The sequence below is a fragment of the Stegostoma tigrinum genome, chromosome 17, assembly GCF_030684315.1.
Source record: "Stegostoma tigrinum isolate sSteTig4 chromosome 17, sSteTig4.hap1, whole genome shotgun sequence".
Taxonomy (NCBI): Eukaryota; Metazoa; Chordata; class Chondrichthyes; order Orectolobiformes; family Stegostomatidae; genus Stegostoma; species Stegostoma tigrinum.
Window position 1 is genome coordinate 18,575,101 of NC_081370.1, and position 25,348 is coordinate 18,600,448.

The following is a 25,348-nucleotide window of genomic DNA, read 5'->3' on the forward strand; positions in this document are numbered from 1 at the left end:
ACTTCAGCAACAGGAGAAGTGGAAATGAGGGAAGAGAGCAATCCAGGAAAATCTTGGCTCCCAGCTGGCTGGGAATTTTTCAGTAATAATTGTTGAGGTTCTGCTATAAATGAGTTCACGAAATTACCTAACCATCCACATTTATTGTGCATGTTGTATGATTGTTTCTTTTTGATATTCAGACCACCTGCTGATGTCTATCCATATACAACCTCGAAAGAAACTCACTGGCCGACAACGCCTCTTAGTGCACAGGGCACAGTTGCAGCTCACCAGCTGCCAGGTACGTTATTCTCATCAGCTTTTACTGATGGAGGCTGAAATTGGGACTGGACAATGGGATGCTATAGTAAAATAGTCAGATGGAAAATTATGCCTTCACTTTCCCAATCTGAGGATCATGCTTCCTGATCTAAGTTTGCATTCAAAATATTAGCTATAGGCTACCTGGAACACTTTTAAACTCTCAGCTGTACTGCACACAACGGAGTATTTTAGACTTGCCACACCATACATGTGGTAGTTACACCAAGGTGATGATGATTTTCTGCTGTAGTCATGCACACCTCATGCTGAAAAAAGCTATAAAGTAATTTTAAACTGAAGCCATTTGTGCATAGTTTTAATTTCTAGAAATGATTTTAAACACAATCACTTCATTTGTTTGCCATTAAACTTACCTACTAAACCACCAAATGCTAGATCACCCATCCTTATCTGTAGTATAAACTGTTACTAATAATTAGACAACAAAAACACATTGTTAACTGGTTGTTGATGTCATATTTAACTCTAAAATGAGCGGCCAGCCACATATTCCCACCATCACCAGGACTGCCTGTTTCAAGCTCAGTAACATTTCCTGACTTGACCACAGTTTCAGCTTGTGGGCTGTTGAAACCATCATAAATGCCATTGTTACCTCAAAACCCGATTATTCCAATATAGCCCCAGCCATTATTATTATCCCAGCTAATTTTATTGTTAGACAAGTCAGATCTCAAACTGAATTCAGGCTTGATAGATCACAATTTGTTTTTTGTTTGAAACAATGTGCTCTTTTACTGAATCACAAGCACAATAATGCTGCAGATCTGATTTTAACAATAAAACAGAAGTTTATTTCTTAGAAGAAATGAAAATATAATAGAATAAACCAAGCTATTTACAATGGCACAATTTCAAAGAGTTCAAAACATGTATAACAATGCAATATCCCACATATCCCAACAGCATCTCGTTACAGTACTGAAACAGAGAGCATTCCCTTTTCTATCATGTCTATAGGCTTGAGTTGACAGTTAATTTTAATTCCGTCTTCAGAGTCTGATAATCTTCTAACTGAAAGCAAGCTAATCCTCTTCAATGTTTACTTTGCTTGTAAAACTCTCCCAATGTAAACAAATTCCTATTACGCTTCATGAATCTCTCTGTCTCAGGTTGGTATTAATGAAAGCCTCCAGAAATACTGATGAGTTAATCATTAAACCCCTTAAGACACAAAAACAAACACCCACATGACACTAGTTCAAAATCCAAACTCTAAAATATACAATATTTAAAAATGTATAAATCATACCTAACCTTGTATTATCTTCACACATTCTACCTCTATAAACCTAAGGTCATTGAAATCTCTTCTGTCCATGTCCTCATGAACACTAAGTCAGTTCACCCATCAGCCCATGTGCTCACTGGCTTATAGTGGCTCCTGGTCAAAAAATTCTTGATTTAAAATTTCTCCTCCTTGATTTTAAGTTACTCCATGTTCTTATTGTCCCCTAAGTGTGTAGATTTTTCCATATCCATGACCCTCCCAAATATCTGTGCTCATCTAATTCCAGTCTCTTGAGCATCTTGAATTTACTCACCCTGCCATCAGTGGCATGCCTTCAATTGCCTATCGATAAACTCTGATCTTTCTGACTTAAACTTCACCATTTCTTAACTTCTCTTTGAGCTGTCCATTAAGACGTCCTTGCCTCCTTAAAACCTACTCTTTGATCAAAGCTTTTGACCGTCTGCCCCAAAATCACCTTGTGTAGCTCAGTGACAAATCTGTCTTCTTTTAAAGCACATTTTATTGTGTTAAAGTGCCATGTAAATTCAAATTGTTGTTGTAAAATACACAGATTGACATCAGCGCGAATTACAGATTTGATCCCATTGGTATTGTTTAATTAAAGATTTATCTGGGGCACACCTGCTTTCAGGCAGCAGTTATCCTCTAGATCTTTGGTTGAGTCTCACATCAGTTTCTCATGTCTCTGTTGCCAACTCCACCCATACAGCTTTGGCTCCAGCCTCTCTGTTTCTCCCTCTCTCACTCAATTCTTCCCTTCATTTCCCATCTGTGCTTTCCCAGCTGATTTTATTCGACCTGTCCCCAAACCTAATGCTTGTTCCAATCTTGGCTGTGTCTCTTCACTGCTTTCTTAAGTGCAAAGCAAATTATATTTTGAAAGCTAATAAAATGTGAGGCTGGATGAACACAGCAGGCCAAGCAGCATCTCAGGAGCACAAAAGCTGACGTTTCGGGCCTAGACCCTTCATCAGAGAGGCCCGAAACGTCAGCTTTTGTGCTCCTGAGATGCTGCTTGGCCTGCTGTGTTCATCCAGCCTCACATTTTATTATCTTGGAATCTCCAGCATCTGCAGTTCCCATTATCTCTGAATATATTTTGAAAGCATTTGGTTTATAATGTGGTAAACACTTCCAAGATAAATTCTCTGCTTGCTGTTAAGCAACAGGCATTTGCTCATGCTTCATTGGTTGAAAAGAGAAAGGGCGATAATGAAGGATCTGAGAAAGGGTCCAAACCCGAAACATCAGCTTTCTTTCTCCCCGATGCTGCCTGGCCTGCTGTGTTTATCCAGCTCTACACCTTGTTATTTCAGATTCTCCAGCATTGGCAGTTCCTACTATTTCTGAGAGTGATAATGTAGTAGAGTAGGAGTGACCACTCTGAAGGTAGGATATGAGACAAAATGGAGTTAAGAAAAATGAGAAAAGAACACTGGAAGAGAGTAAACCACAATGGGAGACCAAGAGGCTTAAGGGCGACTGGGCTTCTTCTTCTTACTGATTATTCTTGAGTTGCACAAAGCTGGGTTAAGGAAAATGCATGCAAAAGCAAAAGAAGAGGGAGAAGATGATGCTGGGATAGTCAGAGGGCAAGGGACATACAAAGTGGTAGGAGTAAAGGGGTCACAGGAGGGCAGGAGCTAATGGATTGATGAAGGAGGTGGGTTTTGAGCAATAAAGTAACTAATCTTTTCCAAAGTCATGTGCTTATTTTTCAGTCTGGCTGCTGCACTTTTGATAGCACCAGGATTGCAAGTGGAACAAACCACCCTGTGACTTTAACCTTACCCATTGGCATCAATCTGTTTCCAAATATGTGATATCGACATCCAGTTCCACCTTCCCATTGCTTCCTTTCACAATAGCAATTTGCTGTATCAAGCCGCTGGTCAGAAAATAGTTGACAAACTGCATCTTCTAGATCAATATGAAACCACTGTTTTTGGCTCCCCACTATGTCTCTCTCCTCTTTCTTCCATTCATTTGAGCTGAAACAGTCCTTGTAAGACTCTCCTTGGTGCTGAAAGATTAAGAGAAACTAAAGGGATATAAATTGTGTGGATGAGATGGAAATTACTGAGAGCTGCAAGGCCAGATTACTATTATTGGATGACCAGTCACTTCTCTGCACTGAAAAGAAAAGAAAAATTGAAACCGGAGAGAGAGAAACAAAAAGAAGTGATTCTGGGATTCATTTCCTTGAACTATCTCAACCATTAGAGTGAAACATATATGAAAATAGCAAACCCTACTGACAGTTTATTGCATTTCCCATAACAGCCAACCCATGCAGTTGTTCACCTACAATAAATCTGAGTCCTGATTTTCTGCTTGTTGGTAGAAGAGTGATCAAGATGATGTAGAAAACCAGCAGATAAAGTATATATTCACTGTTATATGTGCACTGAATTCAAGTGCATTAAAGCCTTGGAAGAGTACAGATATAGATACAGGAGCTGACACTGAGACATACATGAACAGATGGGTGGCACAATTACCTTTACTCAAGAGGTTCAAGAGCTGACACTTAACCTACACAGGCTGTACTGTAGAAGGAGGGTGTGAATCATTTATGTTTACTTTGTTTGAATTGAAATCGATTTGAGCTTACAATTATTTTTCCTGAAGCACTTTAGTGCGTAATGTTTTATTTCTGCCTATTGGAATTACATGAATAGAGTTTTAATTGTTGATAAACTTGCCTCACTCCTTTATGTTGCAAGTATTTTCTTTCTTTTTGCAGTTGATATATCTTCTCCTGCTTCTCCTATGTCCCACACCCCTCGACCACTTAATCTTTGCTACACCCTTCCGTGTGAAGTACTGTGCTGCCCTGTTAACTCTACATATCCACCTGCTAGTAGCATCCTGCCAGTGACTACCAACCCATTGACCCCTTCATCAACCAGCACTAACCATTCCACTGCTGGTAAGTATAGATACCTTTCCCTCCTCAGGAATAGTACATTCTTTTCTTTTATGTGTTGCACAATTGAAAGAAAATTAAACTCCTGTGTTATTTTTTTAAAATATTCTTGGTGATTCCAGATCAAACTGGCTTATCCTTTACCAGCAATATCAAAGCCAAATCTTCAATAAACGAGAATAGGAGTGGGTACAGCAGCAGGCAGACATCTCCCAGAGATGGGGTTAGCACCTCCGGATCCAGTTCGAACAGTTACAGCCCCACACCACAGATCACCAACATCCACGGCAAATCAAAGTTTCCTTCTCGTTATGCCAGTACACAAAATAAACTGCCTCGGTTGCCCGCAAGAAGACAAAGAAGCACTGAGCAAATGGATGTTACCAACAACAACCCAGACTGTGAGTTATATATACATTTATATCATGCGTGCTTGGCTATTTCTGATATACTTTACAATGATGTATATTAGAGCAGACAGTATATGTTGCAGGGAAATAAACAACTGTTCAGTCAAGTGCAACAACGGCTTTGTAGCAAGTTAGTTTGGTTCAATGTAGTTTGTGCGGTTTTGATTCAGTTCAGCATGGTTATGAGCTGCAGTGCAAAATAGCTTCCAGTCAGGACCAATTGGAACCAAACTATAATCACAAAGAGAGAAGTTGAGATGGCTGTCATGGAAAATAGGAGAATGTCACATTGATGTAGAAGGGTGAAGCTGACTCTAAGATGCATTGTTGTATAGGATAGAATGAGGAACAATTGGGCTTCACTTAGTAATGACACTTGGTACCTGAAATGAGTAAGTGTTTCATTCCCAGCACATGCTCCCTCTGCTGCTGATGGTATGGTGAGGTGAAACTGACAGACAGGGGTGGCTGTAATTGATTGGATGATCTTTGCGGGTTTCAGGAGATGAAGAGGATAGAGTCTGAAATAGGGGAGATTGTACATCTGTGAAAGAAAACAGTTCTGTGCCTTCTTAGCAACATGACAGTAGGTAGTTGGAGGGAGAGTTTGCAAAGACCCAAAGTAAGTTAAGGGACCAAATTTATACTTAATTAATCATGCTTTTATTCTTTTTGTATTTTAATTTAATGAGGAATTATATACTCCATATACAGATACTTAAACACAAGCACACTGAAACAACGGCTCCTTGCACACTACACACACAACCTAAATCATCCAGCATATATTAGGGTACTAAATATATACGCATTACATTTGCAGCACCGCCGATATTTTAAAATTGTACAGAAAGGGCATGTTTCTTTGTTGGAACATTGTAACTATCCCATTTCTCCTCCCAAAGGGAAGAACACTACCTTGACTTCTATCCAGATCATTGAGAATGGTCTGGTAATCTCAGAGCAGTACTGCCTGAGCCAAGGATCCTGCAGGTAATGAATATCAGTAGCACTGGATTCTTACTGTGGTGACTGTAGCACTGTCAAGTACCAGTATAAAAACAGGACAATGGAGTGAAGAAGAGATAATGGGAACTGCAGATGCTGGAGAATCCAAGATAACAAAGTGTGAAGCTGGATGAACACAGCAGGCCAAGCAGCATCTCAGGAGCACAAAAGCTGACATTTCGGGCCTAGACCCTTCATCAGGGATAAAGGGTCTAGGCCCGAAACGTCAGCTTTTGTGCTCCTGAGATGCTGCTTGGCCTGCTGTGTTCATCCAGCTTCACACTTTGTTATAATAGAATGAAGAAGATTGAGTTCTCAGTCAGGGTAGTAGACTGGACTGTGCACAGTTTGGGGAATTAGATCTATACGTTGGGAAGAGGACATTATATATACCCAAAACAAAAAATGCTGGAAAACACGGCAGGTCAGGCAGCATCCATGGAGAGAGAGCAAACTAACGTTTTGAGTCCAGATGACTCTTCACCAAAGCTGATGTGGAGTGATGAAGTGTTGTCTAGACACAAAATGTTAGCTCGCTCTCTCTCCATGGATGCTGCCTGAGCCTCTGTGATTTCCAGCAATTTTTGTTTTCAGTACAGATTCCAGCATCTGCAGTAATTTGCTCCTATATATACACAATCTGTGCATAGCATGTCTGACGAAGGCCTCATATATGGACACAGAGGGACTGGTGTAACATACTGAATTGGTGTCCTTCTATATGGAGGTAGAGAATGAGTTCTCAGTGCGACTACTAGATGAAGTAATTGGTCCATCAACTTTTAATTCAACAGTCATGTGCACAGTAACAGTGTGAACTCACTTAATATGCCTTGTACGCACAGACTGGGTGTGCATATTAAATGAGATTCATTAAATGGACTTGGGTGGTGCCATGACCAACATACCTACACCAGCTGCAAAACAATAACCCTAGATATGTCATTTACTGCTGTTTCTATATCTGTATTTACAAGGGATGTGTGCTGGATCGATACTATTATATATACACTAAATGGATGCAGAATGCTCTATTAATTTCCTTATTAATTCACAGAGTGGATAAATTAGTACTATACAGCAACATTTAAGTGTTATAAAACGAAAAAACTGTGGCTGCTGGAGATCTTAAATGGTCAAAAACAGAAATTGCTGGAGAAATTCAGCAGATCGGGCAGTATTTGTGGAGAGAGGAACAGACTTAATATTTCAAATCCTGTAAAGAAGGGTCACAGAACTTGAAACATTAACAGTATTCAGGCTGGGACAATATATAACTTAATACGAATGTTCTGTGCCTTTTTAAGATAATTCTATTAGTCTGAAGATATCTATTCTTTGGCATTATTTAAAGTATTTTTTATAGAAAATGTTTACTAACAGAAACCAGAAAAAAGTTATCGTTTTAACTCAGAAATTTATTGGTGACATATTTCGAAAGATTAAGCTCGGATCAAATTTATTAACGCATAGGAGCCAGTATCTATAATGGGTCAAAATTGAGAAGATTAATTTAAGCTCAAAATGACACATGCGTAAGGAAGGCAACCAAAAATCATTGTTTCAGTTGTTTTAAAAGTCTTGAAATTTGCTTCTAATTTTGGGAATGAGGCAAGATAGAAATGCATTTTTGTTATCCGAGGGGGATTACATGGGGGAGGAAATGGTCTAGTGGTATTATCACTAGACTGTTAATCCGGAGACCCAGATAACATTCTGGGGATCCAGGTTCAATTCTGCCAAGGCAGATGGTGGAATTTGAATTCAATATATATCTGGAATTAAGAGTCTAATGATGACCATGAATCCATTGTCGATTGTTGAAAAAACTCGTCTGGTTCACTTTAGGGAAGGAAACTGCCGTTCTTACCTGGTCTGACCTACATGTGACTTCAGACCTACAGCAATGTGGTTGACTCTGAACAGCCCTCAGGGCAATTAGGGATGGACAATGAATGCTGCCTGGCCAGCAACGTCCTCATCCCGTTAATGAATATTAAAAAAAAATCCATTGGTTTCTACAGTGGTTATGGTACTGTTAATCCTATATTTATTTGTTTATGAAATGGTTATAGACCAGTGGAAAAAAACTGTGATTGTAAGAAAGGAGTAGCATTGTCTGCAGCTGCCATTATCTGTTTGCATACTAACTGTTTTATGCTCCTTTCTGTAGTTCAGGGAATTATACATACTCAATTCCGGTCAGCAAGACCACACCCATAGATGTCACCATCACTCTTCAAATGAAGTAAGTGACTTGCTTTCTTGAAAGTAGAGTTTCTGTTAATATGTCTCTTGAGCCCATTGTAAATTTGAACAAAATTCTCTAGTTTAATTTTCAGGGAAAATGCTTTAGTCCTTACCTATCAGTAGTATGTCAACAAAGTGATTAACCTTCATGTAAGCCTAAACAGTAACAATTCTTAGGATATTTTTTGATTTGATTCATTATTGTCACATGTACTGAGATAACGGTGAAAAATGCTGGTTTGCTTGCTATACAGGCAGATCGTACCATACAAAGTGCATTAGGGTAACAGGACAGAGTGCAGAATACAGTGTTACAGCTGCAGAGAGAGAGAGATCAACATTAATGTTTGAGGGGTCCGTTCAAAAGTCTGATTACAGCAGAAAAGAAGCTGTTCTTGATTCTGTTTGTACATGTTTTCAAACTTCAATATTTTCTGTCCAATGGAAGAGGATGAAAACGAGTATAACTGGGGCAGAAGGTGTTTTTGATAATGTTGCTTGCTTTCCAACAAGAAGTTTAGATGGAGTCAACGATGGAAGGCTGGTTTGCATGGTGGACTGGACTGTGTTCATGGTTTGCTGTACCACACCGTGGTGCATCCACATGGGATGCTTTCTGTGGTGCATCTTTAAAAATTTGCAAGTGTCTTTATGGACATGCTGTAACATGACAAGATGGACATCTTGTTCCTTCCCATAGGTTGTGTACATATTGACATACATGTACGGATCACTGGTTAACCATCAGGAGAAGTTTCTTCGTCCCTTCCCCAACTTCAGTTGAAGTCCCCTGCTGACTCCCTGGCCATGTTGAGCCACTTGATAGATCTCTGGTATTTATCCTAAAATGCTGAAAAGACCAGGCAGGAGATGTGTGAACTACTGACAATCAATACATGGCTGCCATTGGACACTGGGGAGGAATTACAAGATTAGAAATAGACCAATGAAGTGTCCGTTTGCAAAAAAGTGACTAAACAGAGAGACAAATAAGGACCAAACAGTTTCTCTCTATTGATATGAAACAGTCAATCCTTATATAATTAAAGTGTTTCAAAAATTAATTGATGTTTGGTTATTTGTAATGAAGAAGTAAACAAGGTATTAATGTTATATTCTTTTTAATTGTGGTCAGTAATCATATCATCTAGTAGAGTCTAGCAGGTGTGCCTGAACTGGTTGTGTGGGAAACAAATAGTGTTGGGGATTTTGTGATGCGTGAGTTGGGATAAAGCAATAAAAGTATATGCTAGGACTCGGTCTAGCCAAACTTTAAGCCCTGGTATCTGTCAAGTCAGACACTAGAACCACATCCTGTAAGCCTTTGTATCTGACTATATTTCTGCTGTCAAGTGAGATTTGCCATGTGGCTTAAGGCCAAAAGTAAGGTCATGGTTTTATGGTTTATTGATTTAAGTTCACAATTAAAGTTAAGTTGAATGCTTCAGATCTTAGATCATCAGGATCATTTTAAAGATTACCTCTACAATAGCCTAGTTCTTACCTATTTTACAAAGGCAAAATCATGCCTGAGCAATCTCTTTGACTGTTTTGAAAAAAGTGGCAATTTAATTGTACTATAGTAGACAGAATGATAATTTGTATCTTGACTTACAAAAGGATTTTGGAAGTATTTCCACATGAAAAGCCGAATTAAATTCAAAATGTGGGGGATTCAGGATAAAGCATGAGAATTGATAATAAATCATTTGCAAAGATGGAATTGATTCATGAGAAGAATCATGTCAGAGGAAGGTCATTTCCACTGGGGAAGACTTGTCATGTTAAGTGAGTGAGGGACTTAAGTGGCCAGTAGCAGCCATTACCCAGCGTCAGGGAGCCCCGGGGGGTGGAAATTCCAGAAAACAAACATGCCAACACTTGAAGAATTGAAATTTTAAAACTGAGGTGATGCTTACCCAGTAGTCAACATGGATCCGTGAGCCCTGGGTGATGAGCAAATGGAACTTTGGTGGGTGTTTGGACACAGTTTTAGATGACATTATGTTTACAAAGGTAATAACCTGGGTGCCAACCATGACTGTATTTAAATAGTCATATTTGGAAGTTTCAAAAATTGTGGCTGAGAATTTCAACAGGAATAAGTCGTCTGTGGCAAGAGTAGAATCAGAGGTTGAATTAGTGATGGTGTGGTTATGTGGTCTGTAGCCCACCTCCAGGTCAACATTGAAATCGGTCTGGCTCATCTTCAGACAACTACCAAAGAGAAGGTTGAAATCGAGGAGTAGTGAATGCAGTTTGTGGCATGGACCAAAGACAGTGTCACATGCTGAATAACTCCTTAGTTGGCTCAGTGCCAAATTTGACAGATGGTGCTTCTGTGGGACTTTGGGACATTTTGCGACATTGATGATTCCAGATATACACAATTGTTTTGCGGTTGTTGTCAATGGGAGTCATTGCCCTCAGTCCTGTCCTCTTTTGCATCCAAACATGGATTTTCTCATTACTGTTGCTGGACAGATTAGAAGACATGATTGTAGGAATCTCACTGCTTCTTTGGTGGACATGAGCTATCTCAGCATAAGCCATGAATTGAACCTTCCGGCTGGTATGCTTTCTGACATTTTTACTCATTAGCAGTTGGAGGAGCTAACTGGGCACTTTTGGAAAAATAACTTCCACCCTGATCTTCCAAGGGTTCTGGTGTCCTATCACCTTGAGCCCATTATGCTGCTGAAAACTCTCTTGAGTGAGAAGTTATCACACGGGCTGTTCATAATAAAATTATGTCAGTGCTGACTCCAGACACTGGAAGTGAAGGACCTAAGCAGCTATGAAGTTTTTCCTAACTGTTTTTGTTCTCTGTAAACTCTCACTTTTTCTGGGTGGGCATGGGAGTGGTGGGAGGGTCAATGTGAATAGGCATGTTTGTGTCCATCATGTTCAGAGATGTTGGTTCTGAATGTTTTTCTTTTGGACTCATTGTTCATTTCTGTCTGCTTTATTGATATTACTGGGCTGGATTTCCCAATTTCTATTTGTACAAAAGAAGGGAGTTTGACATTTCTGAGAGGAGATTCCACATTGGGCTCCTTCAGGAATCTGGAGCTGGGCTTCCATTCTGAGCTCTCTCAAAGCACAGAGCCACTGGGGGAAGTGAAACCACACTGCTTTTCATAGCAGACAGTTGCCGCATTCTTGTATTTAAAAGGCCTTAGTCATTTTGACAACTGGTGTCAATTATCAACTCCATAAAGTAAGTGTGAGATTAAGCTGCAGGGAGAACAGTGCTCCAGGTAAGATGGGGTGAGGATGCCAGGTAGGCATGATCCAGTTGGGTAGGGCTAGGGTGCCAGGGAGTAGCATGCCAGATGGATTGGAGATAATGTCAGGTAAGGAGAGTGTCAGCTGTGTATGGTGACAGCTGGTAGGGATTAAGGTGTCAGAAGTAGGATCTCTGATGAGTAGCTGGTAGGGAGCAAGGGAAGTGTGGTCAGATTTGGAGTAGGTGAAGCGGATTTAATTACGGGGATTGCCAGGTCACAGTCGGGGGAAGATGTAGTTGAGGCTGTTTGAACTAAGTATTGAGTCTGTTGAATATTTACTCAGAAGTTAGACTCTGTATTTTCTTTGAGTAACTCTTTGATGAATTTCATTGGAATGCTGCAGATGCTCTGATCTTAAATGGAGACTATGAGGGAGTTCCGGATGCTGTGGAATTCCCAAGAGGGGTCTTCAATTCCTCAGACAATTCATTCTGAATCTTCTCTGATCTGCAGGGTCTCCTAATTCCCATCTGTGCCTCCAAAAGACTCCACATCCTTTCTACACTATGATGTCCAATACTCCAGTTGAGGCCGTGTTAGTGTTTTATAAAAGTTCATCATAACTTTCCTGCTTTTGTATTCTATGCCGCTGTTTACAAAGTTCAGGATGCCAACTGTCTTCTGAACCACATTATTAACCTCTGCAGTTGCCTGGATGTGACTCGCGCTGCCCTTCCAGACACCAAAGTGGATAATGCCCGTGTATCTCACTCCTTCCTGCTGGCCTTACCGTTTTTCCTTCTTTCTTTACTAGGACCTCAGTGCCTCTGGCTGTTTACCTGTGCAGTGTCAACTATGGCAATTTATGTGGGAGTATCTCGAATATGGGCTTGAAAACTGAAACATCGGTCACCCAGGTAGAGCCTGAACACTGAAGCTAACGATATTTTTAGCCTTTACTTTTCTTGTCATGTGAAAACATTGTTCTATTTTTGGCCATTCCAGGACTGTGTGAGTAAGTTTTTCTTGAAATTGGATTCTTTATTAAGTTGGTAGGACTAACGTATATTCTAACCAGCTCCTGTGTCCTTATCCTTAAGGAAATCCAAACAGGAGCCTTTCTTAGCTTAATTTCAGTGACGTTCCACTGAGGAACTTAATGGGCATTCATTCCCAGGAGGAATCTCACCCAGATTCCTGATTTAAGATCCATTTCCTCAAAGGTTTTGCAAGAATTTGAATGATTCCACCTCCACTAGGTAATGACCAAGGAGCCTGGCTGAATTCCACCTCCTTTAGATAGGCCACAAAGGAAGCTGTCTGAGCTTCATCTCCTCGACAAATCCCACCCAGAAGGCTGGCAGAACTGCCATCACCTTGAATTATTCACTGACAAAGCCAGCAGTGTCATCTAGAGTTGAGCTCTACCGCTCCCATTGTTACACCATCTTCAGGCATCCCCACACAAATATCTGCCTGAACTGCCTTGAAGTGTCTCATCTAAGTCCCTGACTCAATGAGAACTATGTTTCCAAAGTTGAGCTGAGTTCCATTTCCTCTATTTGTCTTACATGGAGCCACTGAACCCTAAATATAGGCTAGCTGAAGAAATGTCTACGCCAGGGTATTTACAACCATTAACCACTTGTTATTGGTCATCAATAATAATACATTTGGATAAGTTACCCAAGTTAAATTTCTAAAATTGTTTAGGCTTTTGCTAGTGTTTCAGCACATAAAAATGCAGGTTATTTTGCTTTTGCCAATTTTTAAGCACAAATGTTGCTGAACCTGTTGGGTTTCTCCAGCGCTTTCTGCTTTCATTTTTGGTGCAAAATATTGCCTTGTGGAAATAAATGACCCTGCCAATAATAGTTTGGTCAGCGAATGCTTTCATAAAGAAGCCAACAATTCTGAATAAATAACTAATGCTATTGAAAGGCAGAAGAATGGGGCATGAAATCCTTTTGGGGTTGTTACTGTATTTACATTCGACTCTCTTCTCTCTACCACAGGGAACAACACACAGGTGGCCATTGGTGGTTGCACCATACTTTGACATCACCTATCACTTCCGAGTGGCTGATCCGGTGAGTATCAAGTCAATCTTTAACATGAAAGCAGTCTGAAGGCCATTTTGCAATCTCTCATTCCATTTCCCCATACGCTGTTTCTTCTCTATGCACCTTTGTCATTTTCAATCTAAAATCATTGAATGTTGTATAGAGCACTATAGCATGACTTCTGCTTCCCTGAAGATGGGACTCAATTAATTGTGATTGAATATTCCATACCCAAATCAAACACCACCCACCCCCCTGCCCGCCCCAGCCCCACCATCCTGACAAAAAATGCAGCATGATGACATCAGGTAAGCAACCTCCTGCCACATGTATGTATAGTGATGTATCAGAGAGTGAGTTAGTGGTTGTCAGGCAGGAAGGCGATTTGACTAGTTGGCACAGACCCTTCCCCTTGCTCCATCCTAACCTTGCTGTGGTACGAGAGCACACCGGCGCCAAAATCAGCAACCTGCCCACTATTTTAAAATTGTTCGTTAGCCATCTGTAAATCATTGGCAATTTTTCATTGTCCACTATATTTTTTGGGCACAGCTAAAGATAAAAGTATGGTAGAAAAGTCCAGCCACTGGATTAAATATACCAGCAGGAAGGTGAATGAGTTTTAATGACATTCTTTATTGATGCGCACATTCACTGAATAACAAAGGCCAGTTGTAGGAACACGGAGGAAGCGGCTTTTACGAATCTAGTTGTGACTGCAGCATCATCCTGCTGCCACATCACAGCCGACCCTACAGTTTGTCCCTCATTGCATCACGGCTCTTCAGAACACACAAGGTGTGATTGATATCCCACTGTGAATGTGGTTGCAGCAAAAATTCAACACTGTAAAACATTTTATATTGACTCAATGTCACAAGAGATGACTGTACTGTGGCACCTAAAAACACACGAGAAGCATTAAACCCGATAATAATACAAGGTCAGAAGAGAGCAAGGGTAAAGATTTGTGCAAAGGAAGGAGCGAAATGCCAGAACAGCTACTAACAGGCTGTCTGATGCTCCATTAAACATGCAGACAAGTAAGGGTGAGTGGACCTCTCAGTTTCCATTTCTCCTTCCTCCTCAACAAGAAACTTAAAATCCAGCCTATCATTTCTTGGTGAAACTCTTCATCTTGTTCAGCTCTTCACTCCTCCTACACTCAATAGACCTCTAAACCTCAACTGAAGTCTCACTTAAGGTGCAGTCATCTTATTGTTACACCCAGGTTTATCATAATCTTGGTGGTTGCAAGGATAATTGATACAATAGAGAAGATTGAAGAGAATTCTTGGCTAGATCACTAACTGGTGTAACAATGCATTTGTTCCTTGTCCCATTAAACTTTCACAATCCCCACAATAAAAACTTCTGGGTCAACTTGTGTAACTAATAGTTAAGCTTCTGGTGATCTAAACATGTTGGAGAGGAACAATACCAAATCGTTTCACCTTTCTCTGACTGGATTCAATCTTTCTTGTAACACAACCCCTGGCAGAGTGACTCAGGAAAAGGATCCAAATTGCATCCTCTAATTGCTCTTTACAAGGTCAGCAAGGGTGCTAGGCATGGTCAAGAAACTCCTTTCGCAGTTTCCTACTGCTATCAAATGTACAACATTGACATCCAGAACGGTACAAGTGGGTCCAGCAAGGAAGCAGACCAGGTGCTGCCAAATACAGTCAAATTATTTTTAAAACTACTTATGGAGCAAAAGATGACACAGAATGGGATAGCCAATCTTGGAGTTGCTGACAGTATGAGTCTGGCATTCATCCAAGACACACTGTTAAAGGCTTGGCTATCTGCTGGCTTTTTCGATGATCTCCAGCTTCAGTAGTATAGAGGCACAATGGATTTCAACTTGCAGTTGCTCTACACAACACACAGTTTGCACATGACACAATCTCAGCTGTGCTTCATGCATGTTACTGTGATTGTATAATTGGAACTACAACAATCTCTCTTCTTCACAGCAGAGCCAGGCTACATGCAACAGTGAGAGCACTTCCACAGGAGAGACCTTCACACAATACAGCTTCCACTTCTACAGAGTCTGCAATTGAACAGGAAGGGGCTCCCAAGTGAGATGGACCACTCGCTCTCCTCTTGAAAAGATACACTGTCAGTGAGGAATCTTTTCTGGCCCAAGACAACAAAGTTATTCAGAATGACCAAAGGAGATGTTGGTGTGATTGAGAAGTTCTGTATGTCTCACACCCACAACCTGCACTTAACCACTTCACCATCCTGCTGGGACAGGAGCTTTCACACTTTGCTGAGGGTGGGGGAGGGAGAAGGGAACATTTCTGTTTCCTGCAAAATTTGTCTGGGATGAAATATTCTGTGCAGTACAGGCTTTGTAAAAGACACAGGTTAGTGAAAAGATCGTCAAAGAAAATGATTTTGTGCTGCTTGGTGGTTCAGACCAAATGGCTCTGAGAGCTTCTGTAAGAAGTATACAATTTGAAATTGCAACCTGAAAACCAAATTTGCTCAGTCATGCACTAAATAGGAGAGACTGTATGGAGGTTGTGTAACTAGCATATATCCCTTTTAATCCTACCTTGACCAACCATCACACAAGATTAAGAAATTCCACACTCTGATATTAAAAATGATTTGCATTGATCTCTGACGCAGCTGCATTTCAGTGGTGCTATAAGTAAGTGCAGTGCCCTGAACAAAGGAAGAAACATTGGTTAAAAGTTGCTATTCTGCTGCCTGGCTCACTATTCAATGACCCCTCCCTGTCCCATCTATCTGCTACTGCAAACTCCATCTGTGGCCAGAATTTGAATGAGCTGCACTGACCTCCACTGTAAAATTGCTTGTTAGCATTCACCATGAAAGTAGTCTGAAGGCCATTTTGCCTTATGTGAGGTACTGGAAGGAATGCTGGGATCTACGGATGCACAGTCCAACAAGAACCCATATTTCAGGGAGACAAGAATAGCAGGAAAGCTGACAAAAGGAATGAGAACAGAATGTATTGCTTGAGTTACCAATTATCAATGGAGGAAGGAAGAAGTAATAGGTGTTAGTTTGTAATTCAGTCAGTCAGTCAGTCAGTGAACTGGTCCACATAGATTGCTGACTAATAGCCTTACACTAGACAGGCTGGATTGAAAAATGCTCCTAACTGTTAATCCCATCCCTGTAAGAGAGAGAAAAAAGTACCTTCTGGGCTGCAAAAAGTAACAAGAAACTTGTTGTATATAGCTGAATCAACTGTACTAAATGATACACTGCAATAACATTGAATGTTCTGGAGGATTGGGTCACTTATGTTGACAATGCAATTTCCTTTAAATTATCGTGTGTTTGGTAGCCTTCCGAAGTTTCATGGATTGTGTCACTTATTGAAGCGTCTAATTATTTCTAGCTTGTTGTCCTATGTACATGACAAAATGTTACTTGTTTTAAATCTATGAATGGAAACCTATCTCAAATTTAGAATTTGAGAATGTGCAGAATGTTGCAAAATTGTAGTGACCCACAGAGAATGAAAGTGTTAGAAAATATTTCAGCTTCAGCACAACTCCCTCAATTGAAATTTGTGCATGAATACTCAGACCAGTTAAATTGGCAGCTGGGTAGCATTTGAGAATTAGACATTGGCTTTTCATCTCTTAAAATGATGCTCAGTCTCTTAGCTGGAATGCTTCAATTTGAAATGAATTTCAGCCATTTTGATCCAGAGGTAAGAGTACCCCAGCAGACTTGAGGGAGCTTTATTCCTTGTCTAACTGCTGCACTTGACTAAGGAGAACTTGATGCTAACACTGGATTCTCAATGGAGATAGTGCTGAGGAACTGGAACGCTATCTCCATCACCTCAATGAGCACAAATATTCACAAAAGGTCATTCCCAAATACTAAGAGGATAGGAGGGAGCTAAGAAGGAATTTGCCCTTCACCTAAGTCACTGCTTTAAACGGCCTGTGAGAACAGTGTCTTCCTGCGAGTTCCATTTCCCAATGTGCCTGTAAAACATTCCATATATCCTGTTTGGATAAATAGATTTAACCTTCATTCGTAGGAATCTGGGATATCTTCATTTTAACTACTGTCTAGAGTGACTGTTGTAAATATTCCCTAATGTAAATGGTATTTTAAAAGAAAGGACATGTCAGTTATTGTGTAATAGCTCACGTGATACTGTATCCAGTGCATTTAATGTGACTGTTACTGAATCAGAACGGATTCGCTTTAACTTTCCTCTATTGTAACAAAGAATTTCTTAATGCCCTTTAATAATTCTTTTACTTGGGAGCTGGTGACCTGTTTGCATGTGAGAACATACGCTCTTGAGTTCTTAGTATCCTAATCGCAGCAGTAAGGATGCTACAACTTGACTCAGAGAAAAGAACAATCAGCCATAGTTCCGATTTCTGATTGTTATCCAATGGTTGGACTGGGAAGTGCTTGTGTAGAGACATAAGTTAAAGCTGTGATACCTTCCATGTGTACGCTCACCGCTGTTTAGCCTTAGACACACAAATGTCACTTGGGCAAGGTACTCAAGGACAGCTGGTACCCATGGAACTTGACCCCCAGAAAAGAGCACCTTCAGGAAACAGGGAGATGACGTTGAAAGGGGTGGAAGTGAGTAAGTCATTGCAAGACAAAGAGCTGTTTTGTCCTTAGCAATCAACTTTCTAGTTATTTGAGTGGCCCCAGTCATTACACTTCAAACTGACACAGCACCAGAATACCACGTCCAATAACCTCCTTCATACGTGCACATCTTACAACTTAAAATCATTCAAAATTTGCATATAAAGGTTTCTTGAAACATTTTCAAGAAAACTGGATTGGACCAATCACAAGAGGTCAATCAACTGCGGAGAAAAGGTCAGGCCATAACCCATCACAATTAACACTAGCAGGTATCACTGCTCCCGACTGCTTAAAGTTCACAATAACTGTATGTTTAAAAAAGCCAATTGCTAAATAAAAAAAAGCTCAAAGCTCCCTGTAAATAGCATGTATTTTAATTGCTGTTGCAATCATTTCTTAAGCACTAATTTTTATTTTTACAATCACGTGTTAATCGCTGTACGTACGTTAGATTTTTTTTTACCTGTCAATAGGATTTTCCTAATGTGTTTTTTTTTGCTGTGGGTTGTAAGCTAGGCTTACAGATGTTTCTGCTAGTTTTTTTTAAACTTCAAAGTATTTGAGGTTCTTTGTATTATTGCAAATATATTTATTGCTCTTTAATGACTTTTGGGCAGCTGACTGCTTTTGTTTATCCATGTCTGATTAGAGACCCTTGGAGTAAATGCAAAGATTTCTTTCAATAGTGCTTGTCTCAATGAAAAGAAGAAAATAACAAGTGCAGGATAACATTGATAGACCCCATATAAAACCCCCAAAATCTGAGCACCCCAGTGTTTTGTTGTACACTGGTGAAGGACAGAGGACAGATTTAAGTGAACTGACGATTTTCAGAATCACTGAAAAGAGGCCAGGCTTCCTGTTTTTTATTTAAAAAAGTCATTTTTAAATTTGTTTTTAAAGGGTTTTTCTTTATCAAAATGCAAATCATCAGTAATACTATCATTGCAAACACATATCATATGTTTGCCTTCGAAAGATCAAAAGAAATCTCCACTTAAAATTCCCTGTAAGAGAACATTTTTCCCCTAAATCAGTAATCTTATTGCTTTACTTAGAAAATAATGTCTGCATTATACTGGATAGAAGATAGCAAATCCCTAAAACAGTTCCTTCTGGAGAGGAGATTAAACATTAAAAATATATAATTATTCCTCCCCCAAATCAAACTCTAGCCTTTTGCTAATCAAATCTAGAGTATTAATGACAAGATGGCATCATAATGCTAGCTAAGATGGCTAATTATTTGAAAAAATGTGGCTTACTGCACTACATACTCGAATTGTTTTACCCCTTCTTTTGCAACACTAGGAACCCTTTCTGACGAAACGCATTGTGACTGTTGATTATTTTCATTAGCCTTACCAAATAGCACTGCAATTGTTAATATGCAATAAATATTTTTTAAATAAGACATTCCTATGGTTCTTGGTACATTCAGCTGTCAATTATAGCATGAGATAACACACCACTAAGGGCTTTTTTTTACATCTCTCATTGAAGAAAGATTTTAATTTGAAATGTTAATTATGAAGTTGATTTGTTTAATTTTTTTTACCTGGCATTTAACAATAAAGCATGTTATTATTATCCCTGTATCTCTTTGTTGATTTGCTTTGAGAATCTATATCCTTCAAATTTGTCAGTAAAGCTTTGGATCATTCAAAATTCCATCTTCAGAATCCTTGCATTTTATGGTGGTATAGATAATTGCCTTACCTCCAGTCTGCACTCACTAACTCCCCCAGCACTCAGCAGTTCACATTCTAACCTGTATTAAATATCTTTTTTTTTCCCATTTGCACTGACTCCCTTTCTCTTTTGTTAATTTCAAAGTTCTCATCCTCACCTTCAAATGCCTTCTACCTCTACAATCTTCTTTAGCTCTGAATGCTAGCATACATCTGTTTTTTTCAGTTATTAAGATTACAATGCTCCGTGTCATGATGTGATAAACTATGGACTAATGATCTCTTAATCTCAACATTAAAAGCCTCGGGTTTGAGAAAAAAAAATGATTAAACATGCTGAGACACTTAAAAGTGGCCAGCAAAATCACATGATCTGAAAGTAGATAGGTTCAACGGGAATTTGCAAAGGAATGTCTAAATAATGTGGCTGAAACTGGCTACTACCTTTAAACTGTTCTACTACACCTTGAAAAGACTATCCAAGGATAAATACGTGAACATTAAAAAGCATCTTATGGTGTGTTTAACTCACATTTAGACTTTTAAGATTTCTTGACTAGGTGCTGCCCAGAGCAAAGACTATTCCCTGAAACTTGGAATGTCAAGTGAAGGAATGAACCCTCACCTCCTTCCTTCTCTGTATCAAAGGATAATGGAACAGGTAAACTTTGTTAAAAATAGTGGTCCTCTTTGTGGACTGACAGCGTTATTCCCACATCAAATTTCCCATCACGTGCAAAACCATGATTATAAGCTTGCGGTTTTGCTAAAGAAAACAGTAACATTACAAGGAATGATTCATCCCAGAGTGTAATATCTCTGTCACACTGCAGTTCTGAAGCTGAGACTTTATGTCTGTTACAGGTTGGAAAATATCTCAGAGATAGGGAAATTAAAAATAAAAACTTCAAGCACCATCAAGCAGAGTCTCTGGGAAAAGAACAGATTGCAATTTAAAAGACTCTCTAGGAGAACCATCTTAGCCACAAACCCCACCAGAACATCAAAGCTCAACATTCAAATAAAGAATTCACCTTGCCTCACCCTGTACCTTGTTCTGTTCATTTGCATCTTAGTGTCAATGCACGCAGCGTGGGATTTCGGATGGGTTCTTACCCTTGTTATGATGTTTATACATATATTTTGCTGAGTCAGTGAATTTACGACAAAACTAACAACTCCATTTTCATTAACTCAAGCTGTCTTGTGCCTTTATAGTTTCACAAATGGTCAATATATATTAACTTGAAAAATGCAGTTTTTTTAAAGATTCAAGCTTTGTCATACCAACCTCAGAACTAAGAAGAATTTATTCACCCCTCTAGACTTGGTTGTAACAAATTTGTAATGCTTCTCTCCTGTTCCACCATGAAATTGTTTAGGGTTGCCATGATAATGGAGCATTACCCTGCCGGGTAACATCATCAGTGCGGTCTCCGATGAAGTGCCGTTGTGTTTTCCCGCCTGTCATTTAAAGTCTGGTGTCCGTTGAGCTGGATTACCTTACTTCTGGTTTTACTTCACAATGGAGCTTATATGGGGTCTAGCTCTATGTATTTATTGATGGCTTTCTCATGGAGAACCAGACCTCTAGGAATTCCCATGCTTGTCTCTGCTTCACTTGTCCTAGGATCCTGGCTTTGTCACAATCAAGTTGGTGGTTTTCCTTATCCTTGTGAATGGAGATGAGTGAGTATTGGTCGTGGTTTTTTTGTTGCCAGTTGATGTTAGTGTATTCTTGTGGCTAATTTCCTTCCTGTTTGTCTGATGTAATGTTTGCTACAGTCTTTGCAGGGGATCTGGTATGCAACATTGGTCCTGTCCATAGTGGGTAACGGGTCTTTGGTTTGGGTAAGCAGTTGGCCTAGGATTGACCCTATGTACACTCCATTGCGAAGGAAAACTGGAGTGAGGTAATCCAGCTCAATGGACAGAGTTTAAAATGACAGGCAGGAAAACATGACAGCGCTTCATCGGAGGCTGAACTGATGATGTTACCCAGCATGGTGATAAAACATCTGCGGAACAACAAACTAGCTTGGTGAGCCAACCAACCACAATATCCACAACCCGAGCTACAAATCTACTCTAAAACTTTAGAACTTCAATGTCAATAATTCAGCTAATGCATTTGGTGGGAAAACAGAAACAATTTAGAAAATAAGAATAAGTTGGAACAGAAGAATTGCACAGAACACATCTTGTTATTTTCTTTTTTGGATTGTGAATTTTTTAAAAAATGAAGATTCTGCTTTAAACCTGCAGAAACAGCTGCAGTTTTAAAGATGCTGTTTATTGAAGTGCATTTTGAGTTATATGCAGTGTTACTTGTTCTTGGAACATTGAGCAAAGGCAGGCACCAAGAGCTGATGGGTTCTGAACTAAGGGAACAAGGGCTTGAAAACAAAAATTCAGATTGGTCCCTAACCAGGTGATCATGGCTTGATAGGGGCCAGTGTAGTAGAGAACCACACAGCCGGTGAAGAGAAGGCATCAGCAAACCTCATCTCCGTGTCTCTGTCTCTCCCGTGTAGGAGTATTATAATTTCTCCAGCAAGAGCTGGGTGGCTTTCTTCATTTTCTGCAAATCCCTTGTCGAAGGAGGAATAAACACTTCCAAAGGCAGTGAAAAAGCAAACTCACATCCAGCAAATGAAAGAGCATTGGTGTGCAAACAACCTTCTGTCAACAGCAAAGAACTATAAGGGGGAAAAAAACCCATCAATTCCTGTGGTCCAGGCTGGTTCCATCAAACTGCTTCTCTGAACCTTTTTTGTGTTTGCCCTTAATATCCAAGTTATGTCTGTCTTTGCGTCTCTGCTTGTGAAGGGGGTGGTGGGGGGGAAGAGAGAAGAGCTGTACTTAAAAATGGGTCGAACTTAAGCTATGGAGAGTTATGAGTTTGACAACTCAGAAATATGAATAGCTTTGGTTAAATGCAATTTGTTCAAGACAGTTATTTTCTTGTTACGTACAGAAATGTGGTGAGAATTTTCTTTTAACTTCGTTCATCAATCAGGGAAATTGGTGACTTTAGATAGTTTCATATTTGCGACGGCTTCAGAGATAGTGGGGCTTGATTTTCAGTAGTAACTAGGAGTCTAGCAAAATTGGAACCAATTGAGAAAGCATTCCTGTTGGAGTCATACCTAGCACAAAGGAGGGTGGTTGTGAATTTTGGAGGCTAATTATCTCAGTCCTACGACAACAGGAGTTCTTCAAGGTGGATGTTTTCTAATCAACCCGTTGAGATGTTATTTACACACCTCTGGAGTAGGTGGAGCTTGAACCTGGCCTTCCTGGCTCAGAGACAAGGATGCTACCACTGGAACCTGGAGGTACTTCAAGGTACCATCAGAGGCTGTAGAACCTGCATCTGCTTCATCAGTGGCTGTCTTTCCTTCCCCCATAAAGGTCAGAATTGGGATGCTATCTGTACATTACAGATGTTTGCCATTCATCCTCAGATATCAAAGCAGCCTGCATCCATGCACCAAGACTTCATGCTTGATCTCATAAGTAGCAAGTAACACTTCCACAATTCAAGTCAGGCAATCAGTGTCTCCAACTACAGAGAATCCAACTATCTGCCTTTGACATTCAATGGCATTACCATCATTGAAACCTCCACTTTCAACTTCCTGGAGGTTGCCATTGACCAGAAATTGAACAGACTCACATAAATACTGTGAATATAAGTACAGGTTAGAGGTTAGGAATTCCAAAATAACTTACCTCCTGATTCACGAAGACTCTCCACTATCTACTAGGTACAAGTCAGGAATGGGATGGATATACTTGCCACATGTATGGATGAGTGCACCTCCAATAACACTCAAAAAGCTAAACATTATCTCGCAGTCCACTTCATTAGCATTCACCACTTCCAATATTCAATCCCTACAGTACTAATACATGGTGGCAGCACTGTGTACCATCTATAAGATGCACTGCAGCAATTCATCAAACCTCCTTTGACAGTGTGTTCCAAACAAATAAAATGCACCACCAAGGACGAGGGCAAGGGATGCATGGAAGCACTAACATCTCTAGGTTCCCCTCCAAGCCATGCACCATCCTGACTTGAAACTATATCACTGCTCCTTCACTGCCACAGGATCAAAATTCTGGAATTCCATTTCTAATGTGATTATTGATGTACACAACTCGCCTTGGTGTACGAGGTGACTCACCATAGTCTTCTCCATGGTAATTAGGGATAGCAAATTACACCTGTCTAACCAGAAACTCTCATATACCATATGATTTTTATTAACTTCTTTGATCTGCAATAAAATTCAAATATTTCCCAGCCATTTCAAATGTTGGAATTATTAGACTTCAAGTGGGTACAAACATTAGATTTTCCCTCATTTACCTTCGTGTCACATGTAGACAGGATGGTTAAGAATGCATTTAGCACGCTTGCCTTCATAGCTCATACCTTTGAGTATGGGAGTTAGGAATTCATTGTGACATTGTTCAGGATGTTGGTGAAGCGTCTTCTGGAGTACTGTGTTCAGTTCTGGGTGCCATTATAGGAAGGATATTATCAAGCTGGAGAGAGTTGAGAAAAGATTTACCAGGCTGTTGCTGGTAATGGAAAGTTTGAATTATAAAGGAGAGAGACGGACTTTTTGTTTTCACTGGAGCTTCGAAGGTTGAAGGATGACCTTACAGAGGTTTTTAAGATGGCAAAGGGTATAGATAAGGTGAATGGTAGGTATCTTTTCCCCGTGGTGGGGAATTTCAAGACGAGGAGAGAAAAGATTCGTTTTTTAAATTGTTCATTTAAAAACACAGACAAATAGTACAAAAATCCCTAACTCCAGTAATTTCAGCTTTGACATTCTCAGTTGATGCCAAAACTTCAAAGCTGTCTCAATATCAAGGGCAGTTACTCATCTCTGGCATTCACCCTTAATTCCATGGCTGGACCAAAGCTTAAACAAGGTCTGGAGCAAATTTGCTGAGAAAAAACTAAACAACAATCTTCTGACTGATAATGTCATGCATCACTCAAAAGCAATGTCAACACCACCACCCATCAGGTGGATGACAGTAAACTGATGGGGTTGTAACCAGCCAGATCGTCAGGTAGGGTTGCCCTATTGGAATACTTGGCTAGGTGTGTAACCAGTCCTGGAAACCTGCACTCAAGACAACAAGCCCTGACTGTATCCAGCTATCAGCGGTGGTTTGTTCAGGGTATTTAGAGATTTGTTCTATTACCTGGAGCTAATCAACATGGTGCAAGAACTGATTGTGTACTGCTGGGGACTTCATGAGGCAGAGATGGATTACATTCTTCTGTAAAGTAAACACATTTACCAATATGCCCAGAATTGAAACACAGACAGTAACATGACAAATCAGATAATGTATTTTCTGATTTTGGTTGTGGGGTGAAATTTAGTTAGGACATTAGAAAATGCTCCTGCTCCTCTCTAAAGTATACCATAGCATTATTTCATGTAAACTGGAAGTGCGGATCAGCCTTAGCTTAAAAAGGTCTCATGTGAAAAACAACTTCGGGCTTCAGATCAGTATGACAGGTCG

The 25,348-nt window shown here is 39.9% G+C and overlaps 1 protein-coding gene across 11 annotated transcripts in view; it reads left to right on the forward strand.

The window, feature by feature from the left end:
• The window catches only part of myrf (myelin regulatory factor), a 232,156-nt gene extending 212,453 nt beyond the window's left edge, over window positions 1-19,703 (forward strand). For 7 of the 11 annotated variants that reach the window (XM_048545342.2, XM_059652002.1, XM_048545343.2 and 4 more), the window contains 8 exons: window positions 183-283; window positions 4,329-4,514; window positions 4,634-4,912; window positions 5,827-5,914; window positions 8,103-8,177; window positions 12,224-12,326; window positions 13,425-13,499; window positions 15,452-19,703. In XM_048545342.2, the coding sequence (XP_048401299.1) occupies window positions 183-283; window positions 4,329-4,514; window positions 4,634-4,912; window positions 5,827-5,914; window positions 8,103-8,177; window positions 12,224-12,326; window positions 13,425-13,499; window positions 15,452-15,541 (997 nt within the window). In that variant the 3' untranslated portion in view covers window positions 15,542-19,703. The remainder of the gene's footprint in view (window positions 1-182; window positions 284-4,328; window positions 4,515-4,633; window positions 4,913-5,826; window positions 5,915-8,102; window positions 8,178-12,223; window positions 12,327-13,424; window positions 13,500-15,451) is intronic. The other 4 variants (XM_059652008.1, XM_059652009.1, XM_059652001.1 and 1 more) reach the window with 3 other exon arrangements.
• Window positions 19,704-25,348: the final 5,645 nt, after the last annotated feature.